The 22844-nt window shown below is 41.5% G+C and overlaps 1 protein-coding gene across 3 annotated transcripts in view; it reads right to left on the bottom strand.

Annotated features, from left to right (window-relative positions):
• The window catches only part of Elmo1 (engulfment and cell motility 1), a 523874-nt gene that overhangs the window by 243053 nt on the left and 257977 nt on the right, over positions 1-22844 (bottom strand). For all 3 annotated transcript variants that reach the window (XM_027409370.2, XM_027409371.2, XM_027409374.2), the window contains one exon: positions 20174-20278. In XM_027409370.2, coding sequence (XP_027265171.1) covers positions 20174-20278 — 105 coding nt within the window. The remainder of the gene's footprint in view (positions 1-20173; positions 20279-22844) is intronic.

Here is a 22844-nt window from a genome sequence, read left to right as displayed (position 1 = left end):
GGAGGGTTCCACAGTGCCCTCTTTGGCCAACAAGTCATCAATATGTAACCCATTCCCATCCCCAAAGGTTTTACTTGGTGGCATAAGATATCTACTTGGGACATTGTCTCCCTCATTACAAAGTGACTCCATTTAGGTTCCTTACACACACACACACACACACACACACACACACACACACACACACACACACACAGTGTAGTGGGTTTCCATATGGTTTTTCATCTTATCCTGTACTTAAAGCTTGTGTATTTCTGTTGAAGAATGGACTCTTGTTACAGGAGTCCACTCCTATAGAAGCCAGGATAGATATGGGCTCCCTCCTATAGAAATCACATTAACCCCTCCCCCACACTTGCCCTTAAACATAACTCAAATGACAATTACTCAATAAATCTTTCCGTAACTCCTTCCTCTAAAACTTCACAATTCTTTGTATTTCTTTTCCTAGTGTATTACTCATATTTTGCTCCCAGGGGGAAAAAACTGTATGTCTTGGCTTTCCTGGTAGGATCAAGGCCTTTACAGGGCTAGCTCACCTGTGAATCCCTCACACCAGCAGAGTAGGCACTTACTGCTATAATTACTATACAAGGGAGTGGGCAATGAAGAAAACAGTTCTAGCCTCTGGTGGGGCTAGCTGTGCATGGAACCAACAGCCCTGTCATTCACAAGGAACTCCACTACACTTGATTTCTACATGATCTCCCATAACTTGCATTTCTGTATGCTCCCTGCACTTAATTACAGTGAGATATGGCCATCTTCCTGTTCTTTGCCTTCCACAGTCCCCTTTCTCTTTTATCTGTGGAACGCGTCTGGACCACACATCTTCAACCTTACTCTTCATCATAAGAAAGGGCTCTGGTGTCACTCAGCAGAGCACATTTCCACAGACTGGGTCCTAATCCGGAGGAAAATATTCTCAGAAACCATTAGTACTGACTGCTTGTGCCTGTTGTGCTCCCAGGGGCAATGTCTCTGTGTAGAAGGACTTCACAAGCAGTTCCTAACCTGCCCAAATCCTAAACTGCAAAGGCCTGTTCATGAGCTCAACCTTCTTCGTGTATTGTAAAGAGATAAACATTTATATAAGGATGGAATGTATGAAAATGTCCTAGCTGTGAGTTTCTGGAAAACACTTGGCCAGTATTTGCTATAAGTGGTTCCTGTAAATGCTGAGTGGGAAGCAGAACAAGACATGAGACGATGGGGAGTCAGCTCCCACTCCAAGGAGGTGTTTCCAACACATCCCACCTGCGGCCTCCACAGTAGCACCCAACCACCCACAAAGGATACCATGGGAATCACAGTGAGTGAGGATATGGTAGTCACAATCTGTAAAGGGACACTCAGATACTGATCCCACCAGGCAGTGAAGAGAGTAAAACTCACTTGTTTCCTTGGATGCCCCGTGGGCTTTCCTGGCCCTCTGCACTCACTAGAGAGCACTCTGGTATCATGGCCCCAATTCTAGCTGGGATTAGTCCATGCACCCATTCTACTTTCCTGGCCTGAAGACTGCATAGCTAGTAGTGTGGAAGCCAATCTAATACTTCCTCCCCTTTTACTATTTGTTTATTTTGTTGGCTCTCCTCTAGAAAATCCTAACTAATACAGATATAAACCAGGGCCCTAGATTCTAAGGGTCTTTGCTACAGAAGAGCATATAATAAACCAGCTAAATTGGTGTGAAGAGTGAAAACACTCAAGAAATCCTTAAAGAATTGGCTTAGTGGGGTGATTTTTTTCTAATTCCTCTATAAACAATGAGAATCTCTGAAGACGATTCGGAGGGGAATAGAGTGCAGCACACCTAGGCAATGGATACCTGTGGCCTTCCTAGGAAGCAACTCCAGCCACTCAAATGCCATCAGGAAAGACGGGCAGTCTGCTTTTGGTTTCTGAGAAGGCCACAAAATTAAGAGTGTAGTGCACTAGGGAAGGCAAGTATCTCAGACTCATACACCAAAATGGCTTCGATTTTTTTTTCAGATTCTTTCTTTAAAGACTCACCAAAAATAAATACATTTTTTTAAAAGAGGAAAACTAATGTAGTTAAGGCTGCCACTGTGGCAAAGAGGTCATTCTGGCTGATATCCACCTGTTTATACAGCACTGGATCCAGGATTTAGTGCTTCCCACAAGCCTGAGGTCGGTCCTGCCTCTGCCAACATTCCTCACATGTGCACCTCACCAGAGCTTCATGATGTCATCCTTCCACAACAGCTACGTATTGCTTAATGCCTTGACACTCAAACCTCAGCCATATGATAGTCTAACCTGCCCATCAAGGCAGAATCCTTCTTCCCTCCATGTGCAAGTGTCCTGTGGTACAGGAGAAAACACAATTAAAAAACTAAAAGATCAGCCAGGGTACTTTGTTATGGTTGGTAATAGCAAATTTATAGACAGATGCTCTGAGGGTTAATCACGCTTGTCAGTTTGGCCAGAATCAAGCAAGAAACAAGCCACTGAGCACATCGGAGTGAGATTTTCTTAAGTTAACGGAAATGGAAATACCTATCCTAAATCTGGGCAGCATCCTCCAGTGGCAGTCTAGACAAAAGGTCCAAGGGAAACACTTTTGCTTTGCCTTCTTCTCTTGGTGTCTCGCTGGTAAGTTCATCTACTTTGTTGTTGCTGCTTCATCCCTAAACTGGTCAGAACCCAGCATCTCTGGGATCCATACTTGGAATGAACATCAGAAGCTTTCCAGGAATTCTCCAGTCTTTCAGCAGCAGACTGGGATTGTTCAGGCATCCAGCTTCATGAATTTGGCAACTACCAAGTTTTCATCCTCTCCGAGTGAACCAGCCATTGCTGGACTACATAGCTAGTAGTGTGGAAGCCAATCTAATACTTCCTCCCCTTTTACTATTTGTTTATTTTGTTGGCTCTCCTCTAGAAAATCCTAACTAATACAGATATAAACCAGGGCCCTAGATTCTAAGGGTCTTTGCTACAGAAGAGCATATAATAAACCAGCTAAATTGAAGTTAGATACTAGCACCAAGTAACTAAATTTTTTCAAATATGTTTTTAAAATATATGAAAATACTGCCCACAATTTATGATTTTATACAAAATTTTACAATCTTGTGTTGTATCAATGTAGGATAAAATTTGATAAAAATTAAGGCCAGTGTAAAAGTAAAATTACCTGGCAATATCAAGCACTCCTAGGTATAATAGGCCTATCACAGTTCCTAAGGTAGGGAGCTATTTTTAGCTAATATAATGGGATTTAGGAGACTATTACCATCTACATTTTGTAACACCAATACAAAAGAACTTCTGATCTTTCAGACAGGTTGCTGACACTGGCTGGCCCGGTATTATATGGTCACATGAATAAAATTTAAAAATGGAAGTCAGCAGTGAGTCACCCAAGTATGAATGCCAGGATATCTAGGGCAAGGCCTTCTTGCAGAATGCCAATAAAGCTCTCTTTGGTCCCCATGCCAAGACAGACACAGGCCAGAAGGGCAGGTGCAACCAGGGAGAGTACAACTCGAGATACAAAACCAGATTCCTTCCTAAGGGCAAATCCCATCAGGAGGCATGACACCAGAACTTTTCGAGAGGGCTCTGGCACTGACTTGATTCTGGCACTCCTTAATAAATTAGAGTTAAGTTCCCTGCTCTGAGCCACAATGGTGACTGACAGCTGAGATCCTCTCTACACTCCCTCATGGGGCTTCCAGGTTCATGAGGGCCACCAGGAAATGAAATGAGTAATAAAAACCAAGAAAAGGGGGGCCCACCAGACTTGTAGAAAAACAAAGGAGGAAGAGTGGACAGAAAGCAAAGGGGTGGGATTTCTATGTAATTCTCTGACAGCAGAGGAAGCTGGGGAGTGAGTTACATGTCTAACTAGGGCACAGATGCAGAAGAGAAAAAGCCAGAAGAATGCCCACAGGCCCACTCAGGGACAACAAGCATGTTATAGAGTGAACTGTGCATCTCCATTCATAGCTAACAGCCCGAAGACTGTCTCAGCACACCACTACACTTGGAGAAAAGACTAGTAAACAAGCAATTGAGGCATGAGGGCATCAGTGTGCGATGTTAATCCTAGTGTTCTTACAAGAACCAACTCAGTGTTGTACTAGACAAAGAGACAACAAGAGGGAAACTATCTACATGCCAGTGACAGAGAGGGCCCTCAAGGGAGACTAACCCTGCTGACACCTTGATCCTACACTTCCAACCTTCAGAGCTGTAAGGAATGGAATTTCTGTTTTTTGTCAGCCAGGCTGTGATTATTTAGTTTTGTGAGCTCCAACTGATGAATACAAAGAACCAATGGCTGAAGTTGAGTAGGACAGAAGGAGAGGACACAAAGGCAGGGTCACAGAATGTTGTTGTGCAGCAATTTTCTCCTGCCCAAATGTCTCCTCTTAGAGGCAGGAGGGAAGATTCAGGAAGTAAGCAAGCCTCACAAGCCTGGGAAAGGTGAAAGACAAGGATCCTGACACCCACTATAGCAGAAGGGAACAACTGCAGAGAAAGGGGACTCTGACCTGTCCAGATGTCTACAAGTTGTGCTGACAGCTCCAGGCTGCAGCTTCAATGAGTCATTACCCATGTTGGGATGAGTTTTTGGTGATACAGTTGCTTTTGAGTCATCTGTGCTCCTGTAAATAACCCCTCCCTCCACTCTTGTAAATAACTCCAAGCTCATTGGTTCACCACATTGGACTTTAGTGGAATGTATGCTGGTGTCAGTTCCCCACCCTGGGTGGGTATATATCTGTGTTATCCTTCCCAAGGAAAAGTACACACAGATATAAGTGAGCACCAGTGGGTGTTTTAGATTTCACTTTGCATTAGAAGGGAACCACTAAGGGTTGTGAGCATGGCAGGAATGCTTTGTCTAAGCTTAGAAGGATCTCACTGGCTCTTAACAGTATGATTAACATGTTGAGAGCAGACAAAGGGAGGAAAACTGAAAGCAGTTAGAGCCTAGAGAGAGGCTTCCAGAGAGATGCCATATAGCTACTGGGAAGAGAGCATGCCTGGCATCTCTGGCAAGATAAGGCCATGTGGAAATACATAGATTAATAGCTATGGCTTAATAATTAAGAGAGAGGTAGTCAATAGCCAAACAGTTTATAATTAATATAAGTATCTGTGTGTTTATTTGGGGCTTAATGGCTATGGTCTACAAGAGCCAACTAATGAATTGTTGTTACAGGACTGCAGGAGTTGTTATGGGACTGCAGGAGTTGTTGTTAAAGGACTGTAGGTGTTGTTATAGGACTTCAGGAGAGAGAGATGACATGATGCAATTATTTTAGCGGGGTGTGTGTGTGTGTGTGTGTGTGTGTGTGTGTGTGTGTGTGTGTGTGTGTGTGTGTGTGTAAAATGTTTGAGGGTAAAGCCAACGGGCCTTGCTGGTGATGTTCAGCTAACAGTCCTTATTGCTATGAAGAATAACCTTGAGACAGAAATTTTCAAGTCACTGGGAAGGGATAGTAAATCAAAGCATATTCATTCCCATGACACAAGTCCCAAAGAGGCTTAGCTAACACAAAATCCTGAAGGAGGAAGAACAACTTCTACAATTTCACTGTAGAAAAAAAAGGAAGAAAATTAAAACACAAAGAAAGGAACACAACCAGGAGTAGAAATCTATGAAACTGAAAACAAACACAATAGAGAAACATCAAGGAAATTAAGATAATTCTTTGTTACAGGCAAGAACAACTATAACATACTAACTAACCGAAGGGAAAAGGAGACAAAACAAACTACAGACATTAAAAGTGAAAAAAAGAGACAATGCTGTAGAATCTGTGGACCTGGTAACAGAATCTCAGGGACATCTCTATGCTCACACAGTTGATGATAGAGTAAAGGATTAATTCCTTGAATGACATATGTGCCAAAAAAGATCATCTGAGTACTTCCAGGTCTATTAAAAGAATTGAATCAGCAATTAATAAACTCCCTAACCACAAAGCATGAGGCACAGACAGTTTCATTGGTGAATTTTATCAAACAGATAAGAAAGGATATGAACTGATTCCCCACAATTTATTACAAACTCCTTCCTAAACTCTTCCTAAACTCACCCTAACACCAAAACCAAAAGGCATGACAAAGAAGGGGAATTTCAGACTAACAATTCTTTTAAGCATAGATGCAAGATTTCTCAAAAAACATTTAACAAGGAGAGCTGGAAACTCAATGTTCACGCAGACAGCTGTGTGTGTGTGTGTGTGTGTGTATTCATAGTGGTTTATTCATAACAATCCAAACTACAAATGAATCATGTTTATCAGTAAGCAAACAGTAAGACAAACTATGTCATATAAATCCATTGAACATTACTTAGCAAAAACAAGATGAACATCATTGCTACAGAAAACCTGAACTCTTTAGAGAAATGTGCCCAGTGCAGAAATCTAGCCCCAACACTAAATGCTCATGACTCCATCTAGGTGACATTCTTTAAAATCACAAAATCACAGATATGGAGAACATGATGGTGCTTGCCACAATAAAAAAGCATGGCAGTGGGGAAGGAGTGGGTGACTAAAATAGTACGCCATGAGGGGGAAAATAGCTCACCACTCCTGACTTTTGTGATGATGTCAATTATATGTAAAGTGCATATTATGCAATAAATAGCACAATGACATTATATCAATAAAGGAACAACAAAACATTAAGTAGAATCTAACAGTGAATAAAAAGAATTAATCGTAACAATTTAAAATCAATTTATATAAATCATAGCATTAACAAGTTCATGATATACTAATACTGATAAATATAAGAAAGCACTGAACCACATACAACATTCATCCATGACAAAACTCTAATGAATTAAAAACAGAAGGAAATTTTAGCAATCTTATTAAGAACATCTATAAGAAGATAACAACAGCTAACATCATACTGAAAGGTGAGATACCCACCACTTTGTCCTTAAAATTAGATACAATATTCCCTCACCATTCCTATTCAGTATCTTACAGGTAGTTTTAGGTAATTAAATAAGCTAATAAAAAGAAAAACTGCTACAGATTAGGAAGAAACAAGCAATCTTGTTTGTTCACAGATGACATTATTTCTCAAAGCAACATTCCCTGAAACTGCTAAGCAATTCCAGCATGGCAACAGGATAGTATTTCTTCTACAGACTTACAACTTGTCTCAACTGTAAAAGCCATCAATGAAAAATAACAGAATGTCATGAAGGCCTGTAACCCTCCTATCTCTCGATGAAGCCTTTCCCTCTCCAAAGAATAAGCAGGAGTGTATTTTCACTCCCTGAGCTCCTGCACTGCAACTACAATGCAGGGCAGCAAAGGGTGCCATGCAGGAGGAAGAAGCTGCAAGGCCTGGGGTAGCTCTGCCCTGGTCACACAGATTGACATAGATTTGAAGGAAGAGGCTTCATAATTATAGAAGAAAGAAGCAGGGCTTTTATAAAGGAGGCATCCAATAAACCTTTAGTTAACTCACCAAGTAAAAATATAAATAAAACAGATTAACTAGAGTCAACATGGAGAACAGGTGTGCTGAAATAAGAACTGAATTGTGCTTGTGGCAGAAAAACCACAGCAGCCCCTGAGAAGCAGAAGCCAACTGGGTCATATGTGTTGCAGCCACACCCTTATAAACCTTCTTTAGCTAATAATTCACAATGGACCTGGGTTTGTAATGTGCCAACAACATACAGTTCATCATAGGGTGTTGCTTCACTAGCAGTAGGTCTTAAATTGTGTATGTTTTACCTTTCCTTCTCCTAGAGCATACTTGATATTTGTTATCATTGTATATAGTTTTGTATCAAGCCTAAATCTTTTTTAGACTAAAAAGGGAATTGTAGTGAGATATTCACCCCCACCTGCAACTGTAGCACTGACCATGCCCAATGGGTGTGGTCACGGGGTGGACTTGACCAGTTAAAAGGGTTAATTGGGGCTGGGAAGCCCCTTCTTCTGGTCTTGGAGAGCATCAGGGTGGCAGAGTCTGCATGCTCAGAGCGGGAGCCCCCCGGATGTCATTTGTTTTCTGTGCAAGTTATTTTTTCCTAATAAAGTCCACATCATCTTACTGGCCAATCATCCTGATTTCCATGTGCAATAATAGGGTGTTTTTTTTCAATGAATACCCCAATAATTTAAAGTCTACTGCTTCCATTTGTTGCTCTAGGTTTAACCCAGGGCCTCCCACATGGTAAACGTATGCAAGCACCCTGCCAGCCCTTTCTAATGCTTCAAAGTTAACCAGAAGACTCTGTATAAAACTGAGCGGAAAAACTTCGAATCTATATCCCAGCTTGGTCTGGAACCAAGAAAGACTAAATCAGGGACATACTCATGTTCAAACAGAAGTACTGACATTCCAGACACTGTGAGGAGGGAACAGGAAGGCGAATGCAATAGCAGGTGGCAGGTGGTTTAGGGACAGTATATATCCATTGCACCCAGCAATGTATCCCTGTGTCTGCCCTCCATCCCCAAGGACCAGTCCTCGGAAATAAGACAGTCCCATGTTTAACAATGATCTCATCCTAAGGACTGAAGCATTCCATTCAAATCTTTGGCTTTGGAAGTCAGATTTTGTGCTTTCCAGCCCAATTAGTAAATCTAATCACATGCATTCACACTCTCAAGGGGTCCCGATTGTTTGGCAGTAACAGCTTGCGTATTCACAATCAACGAAATTAATGCTGCTATTTTTAAAGCATGAAAATTTTTTTTAAAAAAAGTATACATAAAAACAAGCCTCTGAGCCATGGACCTTGGTCAGAGAAAGAAGGAAAATAAGAAAATAAGAGGCAGGAATAAAGTATTTATGTGAATTAATAGACAAAGAATCATTTTAAAAGTCACTTGCAAGGCTCTGCTGAGGGGTCCTTGCTATTCTAAGCTGATGCGCTCCAATCCCCTAGAAGGAAAATGTCACTCAAATAAAAAAGGTTCCTTTACACGAAACTGCGTGTTTAACTGGCAACATATAATTTTATTTAAAAAAAATTAGGAGCAATTGCTGCTGAAGCTGCTTCAGGGACAAGGGGAGGGGAAGATCTGTCAGAGCTACGGGAACAAAAAAATGATGTTCCAGCAAGCTGTATTCCAATCATTTGCTTCATAGTTAAGTTTAATTACATATTACACACTGTCCTACAATTATGCTGCTTGGAAAACTGCCAATTTCCCCCTTTGAAATGTGAAAAGTTCCTTAATTTACTTTGAAGAGTCAGCATTGCCTCCCCCCGCCCCCCCCACACACCCGCCTTAGCACATGCGGATTTCAACACTAGATCCTGCTTCCTTCGAAGAAGCCTCGTGGACAGCAACCATGCTTTTCTGTTTCTTAGAGCCACTAGGGGCTGATGGTGCTCCCAGCTCCCAGAACACAAGGCAGAAATTTTACACTGAGTGAGCGATGTTCTTTCTTTCCTTTCAAATTTACAGCAGGAGAACCTGTGAAGCATAACCCTTCCTTTCCTCCTGTCAAGGGTCTTGGGTTAAGTCCTTTTTTTTCAGTAAAGAAATAAGTACCCAGGGCAAGATGCAGCCCTGGCTTCTGAGAGTTGAGTAGGATGGGAAAGAGCAACAATAGAGAAAACTGAGAATCTATTCAGCACTACCTGAATAGTGGCAAAGGGCAGAGCCAGGGCAATCATATGACGACCTCCCAGGTACCAGCGAGGGCCTGGGAGTTTCAGTCAGCTGCAGTCAATTCTTGTCAATGGCCACCAAGATAAGCAACATCTAGAAGTAGCAAGCAGACATAGAAAGAAAAAAAAAAGCCAAAAAGAATAGAGTAAGGAGTTAGGTGACCGGCTAACAGAAAGAGAATAAGAACTGCTTCCTGGGAAATCAAATTCCCTTCCCTCAAAAACTACAGGGCTAGTAGAGCAAAGAACATCTGAAGCATTCTCCTGAAGTATGGCTGAAACCTCCAAATAAATCTTCTAGTCCCTAAAAAAACAGGCTATCCAGATGTAATTGGTGAGGCCACTCTGGAAATCAGTATGGGGATCCCCAGAAAACTAAAACCTACCATATGACCCCGCTATACTTCCCCCCATGGCATATGCCCAAAGGACTCAACATCATACTCCACAGATGCTCACTTAGCCATCTTCATTGTTGCCCTATTCACAGTAGCCAGGAAAGAGAACAACCCAAATGTCCTTTAACAGGGGGGGATAATGAAAATGTGATACATGAGCACAAGCCAGTGCCACCCCGCTGTAAAGAAAAACGAAGTCCACACACTTGGATGACTCCATTTGGATCTGACCAGAAAGCCTTTTTCTTACAGTCTGACTTACTGAGAGGGGGGAGAAATTAAGCAGTCACGCCCTGCTGCAGTACCTACAAACCACGACAATGACATGGCAAGATAAAGGTGCAAGAAGTGGCACTCACAAGCTAGTGGCTCACTCAACAGAAGGGAAATCAAAGTTGGTACTGGAAACTCAGCCAGCTTCCCAGGGGCAGTGAGGTCATGGACTGCAGAAAAGAATCTCCTACAGCCTCTTTGCTAGACCAGCATAATCCCTAACTACATTCTAAACCTTATCCTTATACGAAGGGATAAATGTAGCTAGTGCCCTCAGCAGAGAAGTTTCACTCTTCAGCACATGGAGACCATCTCAGAAAACCTCAACTGCAGTGCAGAGATCAACAGATCATGGGGAGGCCAGTCCCAACAGGTACATCTCCATCACAGCTCCCGCATCTATGTCTCAGGGAGCAGACTGGAAGGGGAGACAGAAAGATTGCAAGAAGCAGAATATCACCATGTCTGCTGTGAAACTGCATTGTGCACTGATTGACTACTTTGATCTGTGCATTGAGTCCAGTTGAGGTTTTCTGTGATGGTTTCCACGTGCTGCCGAGTGAGGCTTCTCTGACGAGGCTTACAGCTGCATTACATGCTTTATATATGTGTGTGTGTGCATATACAAATATATGCTTATACACACATACATAACAATAATCAAAGAAAGCAAGCTATTAATGTGAAGGTTGGGGGATACGGGAGAGGCTGGAGGGGGGAAGGGAAGTGAAGTCATTATATTTTAATAAAAATGTATTTTAAAATCATACTTTTTAGAAGTTTAGCTCTGCTACATCTCTACTCTGTGACCTTGGGCAGGCCCTCTCTGTGTGTCAGGTGAGTAATTAATGAAAACCTTGCAGTTACCTCCCAGCAAGCTCAGATACTAAATATTCGCTCTTATAATTGTGCAGGCGCTCTGTGGCACGGCAGGGAGGAAACTTGACATGAGCTTCCCTGCTAAATTGAGGTGAACCTCTACTGACAGAGCAGAGGGATATGCAGATGGATATGCAGACAAGGTACATAGCCACCTGATGGCCCTGCACTGAGGAGGGGATCACAATGTCTTCTAAGGCCTCAGAAGTGATACTTGTCACACTTCTCGTCCAGCAGCACTCCCTGTGGTTTCTGTCTCAATAGCCTCAGATCAGTATCTAACTAGTCTCTCCTATCTTTCTCTTCTTTGTTTCTTCCTCCCTCCCTACCTTACTTTCATTTCTTTATGTTTTTGTGACAGTGTCACTAGCTGAGACCAGCCTTGAACTTGACCCACGAGCTACCTCCCAAGTGCTAGGATAGCAGGGAGTTGCCACAATTCCTGGCACTGCCAACTAAATTTAAAAAGCACTGCTTGGTAGGTATAAAGGAAACCCCCACTTATGGATTTTTAAACAGTATAGATATACTTTACATATTTCCTCTCGGGAAAATGCGGCTCTGATGTAAAGGGCCATTCCTAAGTAGAGATGTCCATGTGACATATTATCAATATTTGCTGTTCTGATTTGGTATACTGTAAGAAACATACATATGCCCTGGCCTGCAATTATGTGAAACCAGTATAGTTAATCTTATTTTAAAAAGCATTTCTATATTCCTCATGAGAAAATCCATTATCTTCTGCTACATTCACCTAGCATCCCATGATATTATAGTGGATAAAATACTAGTCATAAATTAGGAGGGATGATGATGAAAGAATTGCACAAGAATTGCAAGGGACTTCACCAAATTGCATACATTTATTATGCAAATTGTTTTTGTAGACCAATAAATTAAAAAAAAAAAAAGGACTGCAGGTTATGTAAAGAACAAACCATTGTTAAGACTAACTTTTTACTTTGTTCCCAGAAGCCTCCAGATCTTATAAATTCTATTGAGTAACACCTTTGTTGGCAAGAGTCTATAAATCAGTGATGAACAGCTTCATTAGGGAAACATATTTATGCTATAGTCCCACAAGAACTGAACTGAACAAAGGGTCTAGTCTGCGCTATTCCATACTGACCAACCACCACCTGGTTTCTCCAGGAAGTCAGGCTGTTTTTTCAAGTTAGGTCACAGGAGGAAGAAGTCTTCAATGATTCTGATGTGGCTAAACAGTATAATACTTCATAAAATTGTGGAATATTGACCTTCCACACATTGTGAAAAACTTCAAATTATCAAACAGACCTTTTAAGACTTATTAGAGGTTCCCAGTACAGTGTACATCTAAAACCCCCTAAGGAGACAAGGGATTTCCCAAATAGAAAGTAATTATTACTACTGCCTTTGTGAGTGAGTGTGTGTGTGTGTGTGTGTGTGTGTGTGTGTGTGTGTGTGTGTGTGTGTGTGTAAGACAGAGTGAGCGAGGGAGATTACTTCTTTTATATAAGAGCCAAATCTTAGGGTGTTTTTCCTTACTATCACATCCACTGTATATGGTACCATGTCTGCTACATGCTTGATTCTTGAATGAGACAATGAATGAATGGTTGTAATTTTTAAGGATGTTTTCTTCAATGTTCTTTTAGCACCTAAGGACATATATGCTTCCCCTGCCCCCACATCTTTTGTATTCTCTGACAATACACAAGCAACCATAGACGAATCTCATTTGCTTGCATCTGTCTTTCACTGTTGCACATTTAAAGCTCACCTGATTTCTGGAAGGGTCAGTCTCATGACTGACAATAGGTTCTGAATATGTGGACTGCTTCTTCCTGTTACTTTTCATGTCACTACTTTGAAACAAAAGATCAATCAAGAACGCACTGCTATGACACCTTTACCAGATTCTTTTGTTCCTTGAAATAACACTGTTTGGTGTTAATCAAATATTTGATAACATGATGAAAGATCCATATCTGAAATCACTCCACACTCAGTGAGATGCTTAGATCTGTAATTCCTCCTCGGGTTGTGTGCCCATCCAACTGTGGGTAATTCAATTACATCCACAGCTTTCACTAGAACACAGTTACTGTAGTTCATTCGAGTATTACATAAGAAACTTAGCCACCCATCACAAAATTCATGTGGCAAACAATATCTTTAGAAGTGTTGTAAGTATGAAGGCTATAAATTTTAGATGAGGAGAAAGTAAAAGCTAAGAAAATTTTTTTCTTTTTTTCCTTGAGAAAGTTTGTTTCATACACTATATTTTGATCCTATTATTTCCCTTTTCCCAACTCCTCCCAGATACTCCCCATCTCCCTACCAACTCAACTTCAGTGTTCTTTCTCTATCTATCAAAAGAGAGAAAACAAAAACCAAGCAAACAGTAAGACAAAAAAATACCCAAACAAAATGAAACAAAAAGCATATAAAAACAAACAAACATGGAATCCATTTTTGTGATAACAAACTAATTCTGTAATTACTTGATTAATATGAATAATTGGAAGTTACTAGGTACTGGCCACTGGGCCAATAGTTGGGAACATAAGTGAACTTTGGTATCTGCTCATACAGTTTATTTTAGTCAACTACAGGAGACAGGAAGGACAGGTAAATATATTTAAAGCTATAAAAGGTCACAGGAATTCGATTTGAGTGTCCAAAGTGCAGGGCCAATAATATCCTCCAGAGAGAGGGCCAGGGGGTTATCTAAGGACAAGTTTTGCCTTAAGAGCTGTCCACCAGGCAGATAGCATGAGACATTCAAACATAAGGGTGTCACAGACACTCAGGTGGGGATCAGCCTGGCTAACACTTGGCCTGCCATAATTTTGTTTTGACAAAGGGTTAGGTGGGAGTTCAGAGGACAGAGAGAAAGGGATGGGTAGTAGAGATAAAGCCACAGGGATGGCTGGTGTAGAAGGAGGGCTTAGCAATCATACAGATGCACAGAATGGAGAGGGTGTAAATCCTTATGAGGTGGAACACAAAGGATGCTGTCCCCTGTGGCTTTCAGCTCTGCACCTCAAGCTCACTGTCTCCTTCATAGAGACACTCAGGCAGATGGTCCAAAGGCATAGACAAGGGGGAAAAAAGGTGGGGGCTCCAAATGACCAGACACCACTCTCCTCTAGGGCCTTCAAGCCAGAAGTCCCCCTTTTCTTCAAATAGCCAAATTTACTTTTTCTGTAACCAAATTGCTTCTCCCCACTGCCACACCCTCACCCTACGTAGGTTAACATCATTTCTCTACAATTTCTCAACTCCCTAAGTTCTCTTTCTACAGCATATTTATGGTCTTAGCTCCTATTATCCACCCCTAGTTTTCTTCACTAGCCTCTAGCCTCTATATCTCATGTTGGTTTTCTGGCAAGGGAGTGCTTTTTCTAAAATTATTATCTCTGCTTAAATCCCTTAAGAAAATGTTTGGGTTTATTGTTTGGAAATTGTTATACTTGCTTGGAAATGATGTTCATGTTCAAAAAGTACCTTAATATGCTTTCAAAGGTCTCTAAAGACGTGCCCCCACTTCACCTGCAGTGCTAGGACCATCGTGCCACTCCCACCTCGCCTCCACTCTCTTATAGTTTGTTGGCTCCCTGAACAAAGCACACACCACCACACCTCACTCTCATTTTCCCCTTTATTTGACACACTCACCTAGATCTCCCTTCACCTAGTGTAGGGAGCTGTCCTTGCATTCTCCATTACAATGATGGTGCCTGCAGGCACCAAATGTAAATTATTTCGCAGGCGCTGGGTAATTTCCATTCCTTTGATCTCTGCCTATCCCGTGGCTCATTTGGCCTGAGGAGCTAAAGCCATTCATAGGGTAACACATCCCAGGCGGGGCTGCCAGCCTTTATTAAGGGATGGGATTCTTGGCTCAGGGTCTCCGCTCTGGTAAGCTTATGCTCTCCCACTCTCAAGATGCATTAAAGCTTTCCTGCAGAAGGATCCGAGTGTCCTGTGTGTATGTTTCTTGCCGGCGAGAACATATAGCGCGCGGGACAACCTAGTGTGATGGTTAATACTGTCAACTTGGACAGAATCTTGATTTACATCAACATGTTTAGAGGGATTATCTTGATCAGGTTAACCGAAGGAGGTTAACCCTAAAAGTGGGCAACACCATTCACTGGGCTTGGATCCTAGACGGGCTAAAAAAGAAGCTAGCTGACGACAAACATTTATCTCCCATTTCTTGACCACAGCAATGTGACCTGCTGCATCAAGTTCCTCCCACCATGACTTCCTGCCATCATGGACTGGATTCATGGCACTGTGAACTGAAATAAACCCTTCCTCAATCAAATTGCTTTTGTCAAGGTATTTTCACAGAAAAGTGCAAAGTAACTAAAACACCCAGTTAATAACATGCAGTGGTTTGAATGACACTGGCCCCTATAGGCGCATATATTTGGATGTTTGGTTCCCAGTCAGTGGATATATTTGGGAAGGATTAGGAGGTATGGCCTTGTTGGAGCAGATGTGTCACTGAGAGTAAGTTTTGAAGTTTCGAGAGATCACACCAGGCTGAGTCTCGCTCTCTCTCTGCCTGCCACATACGGATAAGGATGTAAAGCTCTCTGCTTCTGCTCCCAGACCATGACTGTCCACTTCCCACCACGATGATCATGGACCAAACCTCTGAAACTGTAAGCAAGCTCCCAATTAAATATTTATAAAAGGCTGGGTGGCGATGGTGCACGCCTTTAATCCCAGGACTCAGGAGGCAGAGGCAGGTGGATCTCTGAGAGTTCGAGGCCAGCCCAGTCTACAAGAGCTAGTTCCAAGACAGCCTCCAAAGCCACAGAGAAACCCTGTCTCAAAAAACAAAATAAATAAATAAATAAATACTTTTAAAAGTTGCTTTGGTCATGGTATCTCTTTACAGCAATAGAATATTAAGATATACCACTTCCTTCAGGAAGCTTTGCCCACCTGAGCCTCACATCTGTGTTGGGGACTTGTCCAGTACCCAGCACTTTTCATACAAAAGTACATTTCAAGTGACTTAAAAACTGCTTGGCACAGTCTCTTCAGCCACACACCATGTGCTCCTCTCCTGTTGATTCAGACAGGAAATTCCTTACTGTCAGACCCCCCAGCAACCTGAGGACAGGCCAACACTTGGCTCATTGCAGGCATCTGTAGTTATTCAGAAAACACATGAAGCCTACAAAGGTTCACGGTCAGACCCCAAGTGTCATGTGCCTTTCATAGATAGATGGAGGAAAAGAAATCCCCAGAAAAGCTGAGCAACAATCCTACGAGGCAGGACCAAATGGCTACAGAGCAAGAACTAATGCCAAACATCGACCCCAGATGCTGTCTGGGAGGCCAGTACAAGACTGATCCAGACCCCTGAACATGGATGTCAATAAGGAGGCCTCTGCACTCCAGGGAGCCTCTGGTGGTGGATTAGTATTTTTCCCTGGTGCAAGAAGGGACTTTGAGAGCCCATCCCACGTGAAGGGATACACTCTGGCCCTGGACACATGGGGAAGGGCCCAGGACCAGCACAGGAAGATTTGGTGGACTTTGCAGAGCCCCCATTGAGGGCCCTACTCTGCCTGGGGAGCGGTGGGTGGATGGGGTAGGGGGGTGAGCAGAGGGTGGGGGAGGAGGAATTGGGGGAGGGGAGGGAGAGGGAGAAGGGACTTACATGTGAAACAAGCTTGTTCCCTAACTAGAACTAATAAATAAATTTAAAAAAACACACACACTCAAAAAAGTAATAATGCCAAGTATCAACAGAAGGGCAAAGGTGAGGAACATATGCAAAGTGCTGGGGGCACAAATGTGGGTGCCTAAGGTTGCTAAGACGAAGGCACAACAGAGCAGAGGGCAAAACAACACCTAAAGACAAAATGATCAATGAAGCATAAGAGTAGAGGAATGTCAAAAACAAAGGGAATATTGGTGTGTGAGAGTGGGGAAAATACCACACTTTCTGTTCTTTTCTTTCTTCCTTCCTCTTTCTTTATTTCTTTTTTCTTTTTTTAAATCTGCTTGTTTTTGAGACAGGGTTTCTCTCTGTAACAGCCTTAGCTGTCCTGGAACTTGCTTTATAGACCAAACTCACAGAGAACCACCTGCCTCTGCTTCCCAAGTGCTGGGATTAAAGGCGTTACCACCACATAGGGACACACTTTCTCTTTTTCAACAAATCCCAACCATACATCTGAGTGGCGAAGAACATGAATGGCAAGTCTATTCTCAGGTGCAGAAGGTGAATCTATCAAATAACACACACATAATAAATGAACAGCTGAATGCAAACTGGAGCTTTACCTTGTTTTTAAAAAAAGAAATGGATTTTTTATTAAAATATAAGCTTTAAAAAATTCCAGAGGTGGCAGATGGCTTAAAGGAAACAATGTTTTCTGGGCACAGCAAGGCAGATGCACCATGAACTCACGGAGATTATGACAGCATGCATAAGACCGTGCCAGCTCAAACCAGATGAAATCCTTCCCTTAGCTGAGGTGCTATTGGCAATTGAGAGATACCGGATGGAAAAGACAAGAGTCAGTTTTCTTTACTGGTGTAACCTCTGATATATCAGTCACAGTTGCAGGCAGACCTTACTCTCATGAGTACTTGGCCAGCACAAACTGGACTGGATGAGGAGATGGACAGGGAAAAATGGGTTGGGTGAGGTAGGAAGTGGATCTAGGAGGAGTTGGGGGAGGTAAATATGATCAAAACACACTCTATGGAATTCTTAAGGAACTGATAAAGTATTATTTAAAAACTAATCCCCCTTTAATGTTTTCAAAGGGACCTCCCTGGTCAAATGAAGCCAGCTGACTGGGGACACTCTGGGCTGTAGAGCATGTGTGCTTTCCCACCACAGTGTCTATCTTTTGTAACCAAACCTTGCAGAAAACCTCAGACTTTACACATGTAAGTGGCATTTATATACATAGCTTTGGCCTTCCATCTTGCCCCAAAGTCACAGGGACCTAGAAAACATCATGGAGAAAATTTAACAATATGTGAGGTACACATATTTCAACTTATAGAGAAACATGCAGAACAAAAGGGACCCGCCTTGCTTTGCCCATAAGCTTCAAGTCTCTGTTAGATGCAAAGTTCTTTTGGGTTGCCATGGTATTGATTTCACCTACCACAGTTTAGAAAACGCATTGAGAAATCAAGCTTAAAACATTAAATTACTTTTCATAAGACATATGCTTTTTACACAATTAACAATACATTTGGCATCAGCGAGCTCTAATCTTAGAGGCATTTATCTGCAACCATCAATCAGTAGATATGAAATTCAATTTCTACTTGGCTTCTACTTTTCATACTCAATTCTCTGAGGCTAGATATTGCGTGATCTCTCTAAATACTAATTTTCTTGTGATTAAAAAAGATTACATCTACAGAAAATGCTTGTGTAGTAGATATATGTATATGTTAGTGAAATTAAAGTTTTTGTAGGAAGGGGTCTTTTTGTTTGTATGTCTGTTTATTTATTTGGAGACAGTGTCTCACTATGTAGCTTTGCACGGCTTGCAAGTCACTATGTAGACCAGGCTGGACTCAAATCCACAGAGATCAGCCTGCTTCTGCCTCCTAAGTACTGGGATTAAAGGCATGAGGTCACCATGCCTGGGCCTGAGATCAAAATTTTATGAAAAAGCAAGTATCTTAGGAAAGAGTGAATTTCTAACCATGTACTTGTCTGCAAACCTTTCAGAGAAATGACCATAAAGTCTTTCATACAACCAAATAACAATTCATAATAGGTCAGTGCTTCTGAAAGTGCATACATTTAAAATATGGGGCCTACAGAGAATATGGAGTCCAACATAACTTCATTCAAGGGAATCACTGCTGGATGGTACATTTCTCACTGCAGACTATCCAAATGTATGTACCCTCCCGTGGGCACAGCAACATTCATTTCCAAAGACTTGCTAAGGAAGTGTCATTGAGGCTGAGACACCCCACATCTCCTTTGCTTAACAGAAGAAACTCTTGTCCAGGCACTGGACACATTTAAAATCACTAATAGTGCCAGTCACATCTCCAGGAAACCAATTCCACTGAAAGTCCAGCAGAGAATGTCCCAGTACACAAAGGACGTGCTCAATTTACAGCTCAGACCAACTCTTCTTACTTTAAGCAATTTGTCCTTCAAATGCTTTCTAACCTCTGGGCTAGTCATCATTGTAACTACACGCCAACTCCCTTTTTATTCAGATCCCTCCTTGTTTTCAGTCTTGCATCTATTCCATCCCAATTACATCTGAGCTCTCCTCCCTGAAGACATGGACACGGTGTCATCATGAGTTGAGGATTTCAGACGTACAACCCAATGGACAAGCTTTTATGCCACTGTCACTCACTCTCTTTCAACTGGGCACTGTCCAGGCAGCAGGTGGCATCTGCAATTTCACAGAAGCACAGAGATCTCCACTTCCTTCTGCCTCCCATCAACAACTTAACTTAGTGCCCGGAGTATGCCCAGTCTGTTATGAAATGTGGAAACATTCCTCTCCACAAGTCTCCCATTTTTCTCTTTATTTGTGCTTTTTCATTGTATGTCTTAACAGTAGAGTGAAATGAAGCAATGTAGCAGAAAGGATCCTGGGCTTCTTTCCAACCACAGAAACAAGCTAAAGGGAGTCTCTACCAAATTTGAGGTTTTACAGGATTTGGGTATGCACTTCATTCCTATTCCCTTTGTTACTTAATAGTTTCTTTATCACACTTCAATATTAAACTATAGAAAACATTTCTCAGTAGCAACTATATTGTTTAAATAAATGAAATAAATGTAAAAGTTAAGCATCCTATTTTAGCCCCTAAATCAATTTCATTTCTTTAGTTTACCACTGATGAAAGAAAATCCACTGGGTGACTCATCTAATAATAATCTCCTTCTGTGCGTAGGTTTGAAAACAGAATTCCATAGACACTGGCAGGATGTGAGTGGAGCCAGTATGCTTACCCGGATGTATGCATCCTGATGGTGCTTAGCAAAATATAGCATGTTGTCCAGAGCCAACATCCCAGGAGGGGTCTGTGTGAAGTCCATGGCAGGATTGACATGATTCTGTGGGGAGAACAAAATGTTTTCACTGTTAATTCTTCAGCAGATGTCATCAACCACAAGAGAACTAAGATCATCCTCAGGACTGAAACATCATGAGGGGAATGCCACATAATCAAAAATGATGGCATTGCTTGTTTCTGTGCCAATATACATGGATGGGAATCCTCCCAGATCTTCAAGTTCAGAAAAAAAGAAAAAAACATCTTTTATACATGGGGTTAGGTGACCCAGTTGGAGATCAAATACAAGATTATACAAGTAACACATCAAGAAAAAGAAAATAATAATGAGTGAGTTATGTTATATTTATGGTGGTTCTATTGAAATGAAGTCAATGGCATTGGGGAGAGGAGCTGTGGGGAAAAGCCACAGTTCTGTCATTTGTGATAGAAACTGACCACACGAAGTCGCAAACTACCCTTATCTTAACTTCTTCACACTCATATGTGAGGCCAGGTATAATCATGCCTCTTGTCTGGCTTGTGAACTGTCCAGGGTTAGGTCTGTCTCTAAGTAGAAGCAGTGTGCAATGGGGTTCTGACATCTGCTTGCCCTTAAGAAGGGTATCTAGCATGTCAGTCACCACACACAGCATGGTGATCACTTAAGACAATTATGGAGCCAGAATTATCTGCTCTTTTTTCTTCATCAGTCACCAAGGTCAGTCCAGACTACATGGATCTAAATGGTGATGAATTCAAGGAAACTGGTTTTCCTTTTTTTATATATATAAAGAAAAGATTGTTCTTGCTGTATGGAAATACTGACTTTTATATACTGATTTTATAACCTTCAACTGTGCTGAATTCACTTAGGATTAGCAGGATTGGGTGTCATGATTGCTGTCATCAAAGTTTTCTCCTATAGATGGTGGATGGTGCCATCTTCAAACAGGGACACTTTCATGATTCTTTCCCAGTATAAATGACATTCTTTCTTTAACCTAATTGTTCCAGGTGGTACTTCCAGTTCAATGTTGGGTAAGAATTATGAAAATGATTACCCTGTTCCACCATATATATTATAATTATATTGAGATAATGGATTTGTTAAGTCACAGGAATTAAAATTCTACAATCTCTAACTACATAAGAATTCCATGTTGTATGTGATAAAAAATCATACAAGCTATCTGCTAATGTAAAAAATTTGCACAGATCTTGTCAGAGTAGACAATGTCTGATTTGACCTGAGGCCCATGGCACAAGAAGGAACGCACAGCCAAGAAGGCTTGGATAATCAGGCACCTGAGATTAGATAGCCCAGAGATCTAAGGTAAAACAAAACAGTACTGATCTAAAAATGAAGTAAAATACAAATAAAATGATTCCTAATGATATTCTTCTAGACTCATAGATCAGTACCTTATCCAATCATCATCAGAGAGGCTTCATCTGGCAGCACAGGGGAACAGATACAGACAGCCACAGCCAGGCATTATGAAGACACAGACACAGAGACAGAGACAGACAGACAAAGATGGACAGAGACACAGAGAGAGACATAGAGAGAGAGAGAGATAGAGAGTCCAAATTCAATGTCTCTATCAAATCCCTCCAGGTATAGGTCAGGGAATCCTGCAGAAGAGGAGATGGAAAGCTTGTAAGAGCCAGAGGAGATGGAGGACATCAGGAGAACAAGGCCCTCTGAATCAACTGAGCAAGGCACAGGTGAGCTCACAGAGACTGAAGCAGCAAGAACAGGGCCTACATGGCTCTGCACCAGGTCCTCTGCTTGTGTATAATCGCTAAATAGCTTAGTATTTTTATGGGACTCCTGACTGTGAGAACAAGTGGGCCTCTGATTCTTTTTGTTCCTGGGACTCCTTTTCCTTCTGTTGGGTTGCTATGTCCAATTTCAATATGATAGTTTTGCTTTGTCTTACTATATTTTATTTTATTGTCTGGTTGTTATCTCTTAGAAGCCTGTTTTTTTAAATGAGAGACAGAAAGGGGTTGGATCTGGAGGGGAGGGGAAGTGGAGAGGAATGGAAGTAGTCAAGGGAGGGGAAACCATGAACAGAATATATTGTATGAGAAAAGTATCTATTTTTAATAAAAGAAAAATTTAAAAAGAAAAGAAAAATTGTTAAGCTCCAAATATTCAAATATGATACCATTTTTGCCTCCCTGTCAATCTAGACCTCCTTTAAAGTATATATAATTTGCATGAAACAATTATTTTCATTTTATCTCTGGGTACTTTCTAACAAACAGCTTAAATCTCTGCTCTGGTAGGGAAATTTTGGTTAACAATGATTCTTTCTAACTTTAGTATAAGAAAGCCTTTTTAACACTGCTTCAAGGTTCAAACAACCCACAATTTTCCACATTTGAATAAAGCTGTTCACTTGAATAAGAGTTCATGTCACCTGTCTTTCCCAGGATGACCCGAACTTTTATTTAAGAACTGATAGACAATCTAAAATACTGGAAGAGTGACTTTGTCTGTAGCCCAGAGTTCCTATCTCAAAGCAGCTAGCTCATCATGTGTATTCAGTGGACTGTATTAACACAACAGTTTGGATGTTATATTAGCACAATAGTTTCGATGGTATTATGACATT

The sequence above is a fragment of the Cricetulus griseus genome, chromosome 3, assembly GCF_003668045.3.
Source record: "Cricetulus griseus strain 17A/GY chromosome 3, alternate assembly CriGri-PICRH-1.0, whole genome shotgun sequence".
NCBI lineage: Eukaryota > Metazoa > Chordata > Mammalia > Rodentia > Cricetidae > Cricetulus > Cricetulus griseus.
Note: the sequence above shows the minus strand (reverse complement) of the source record. Positions and strands in the feature narration are given on the sequence as shown.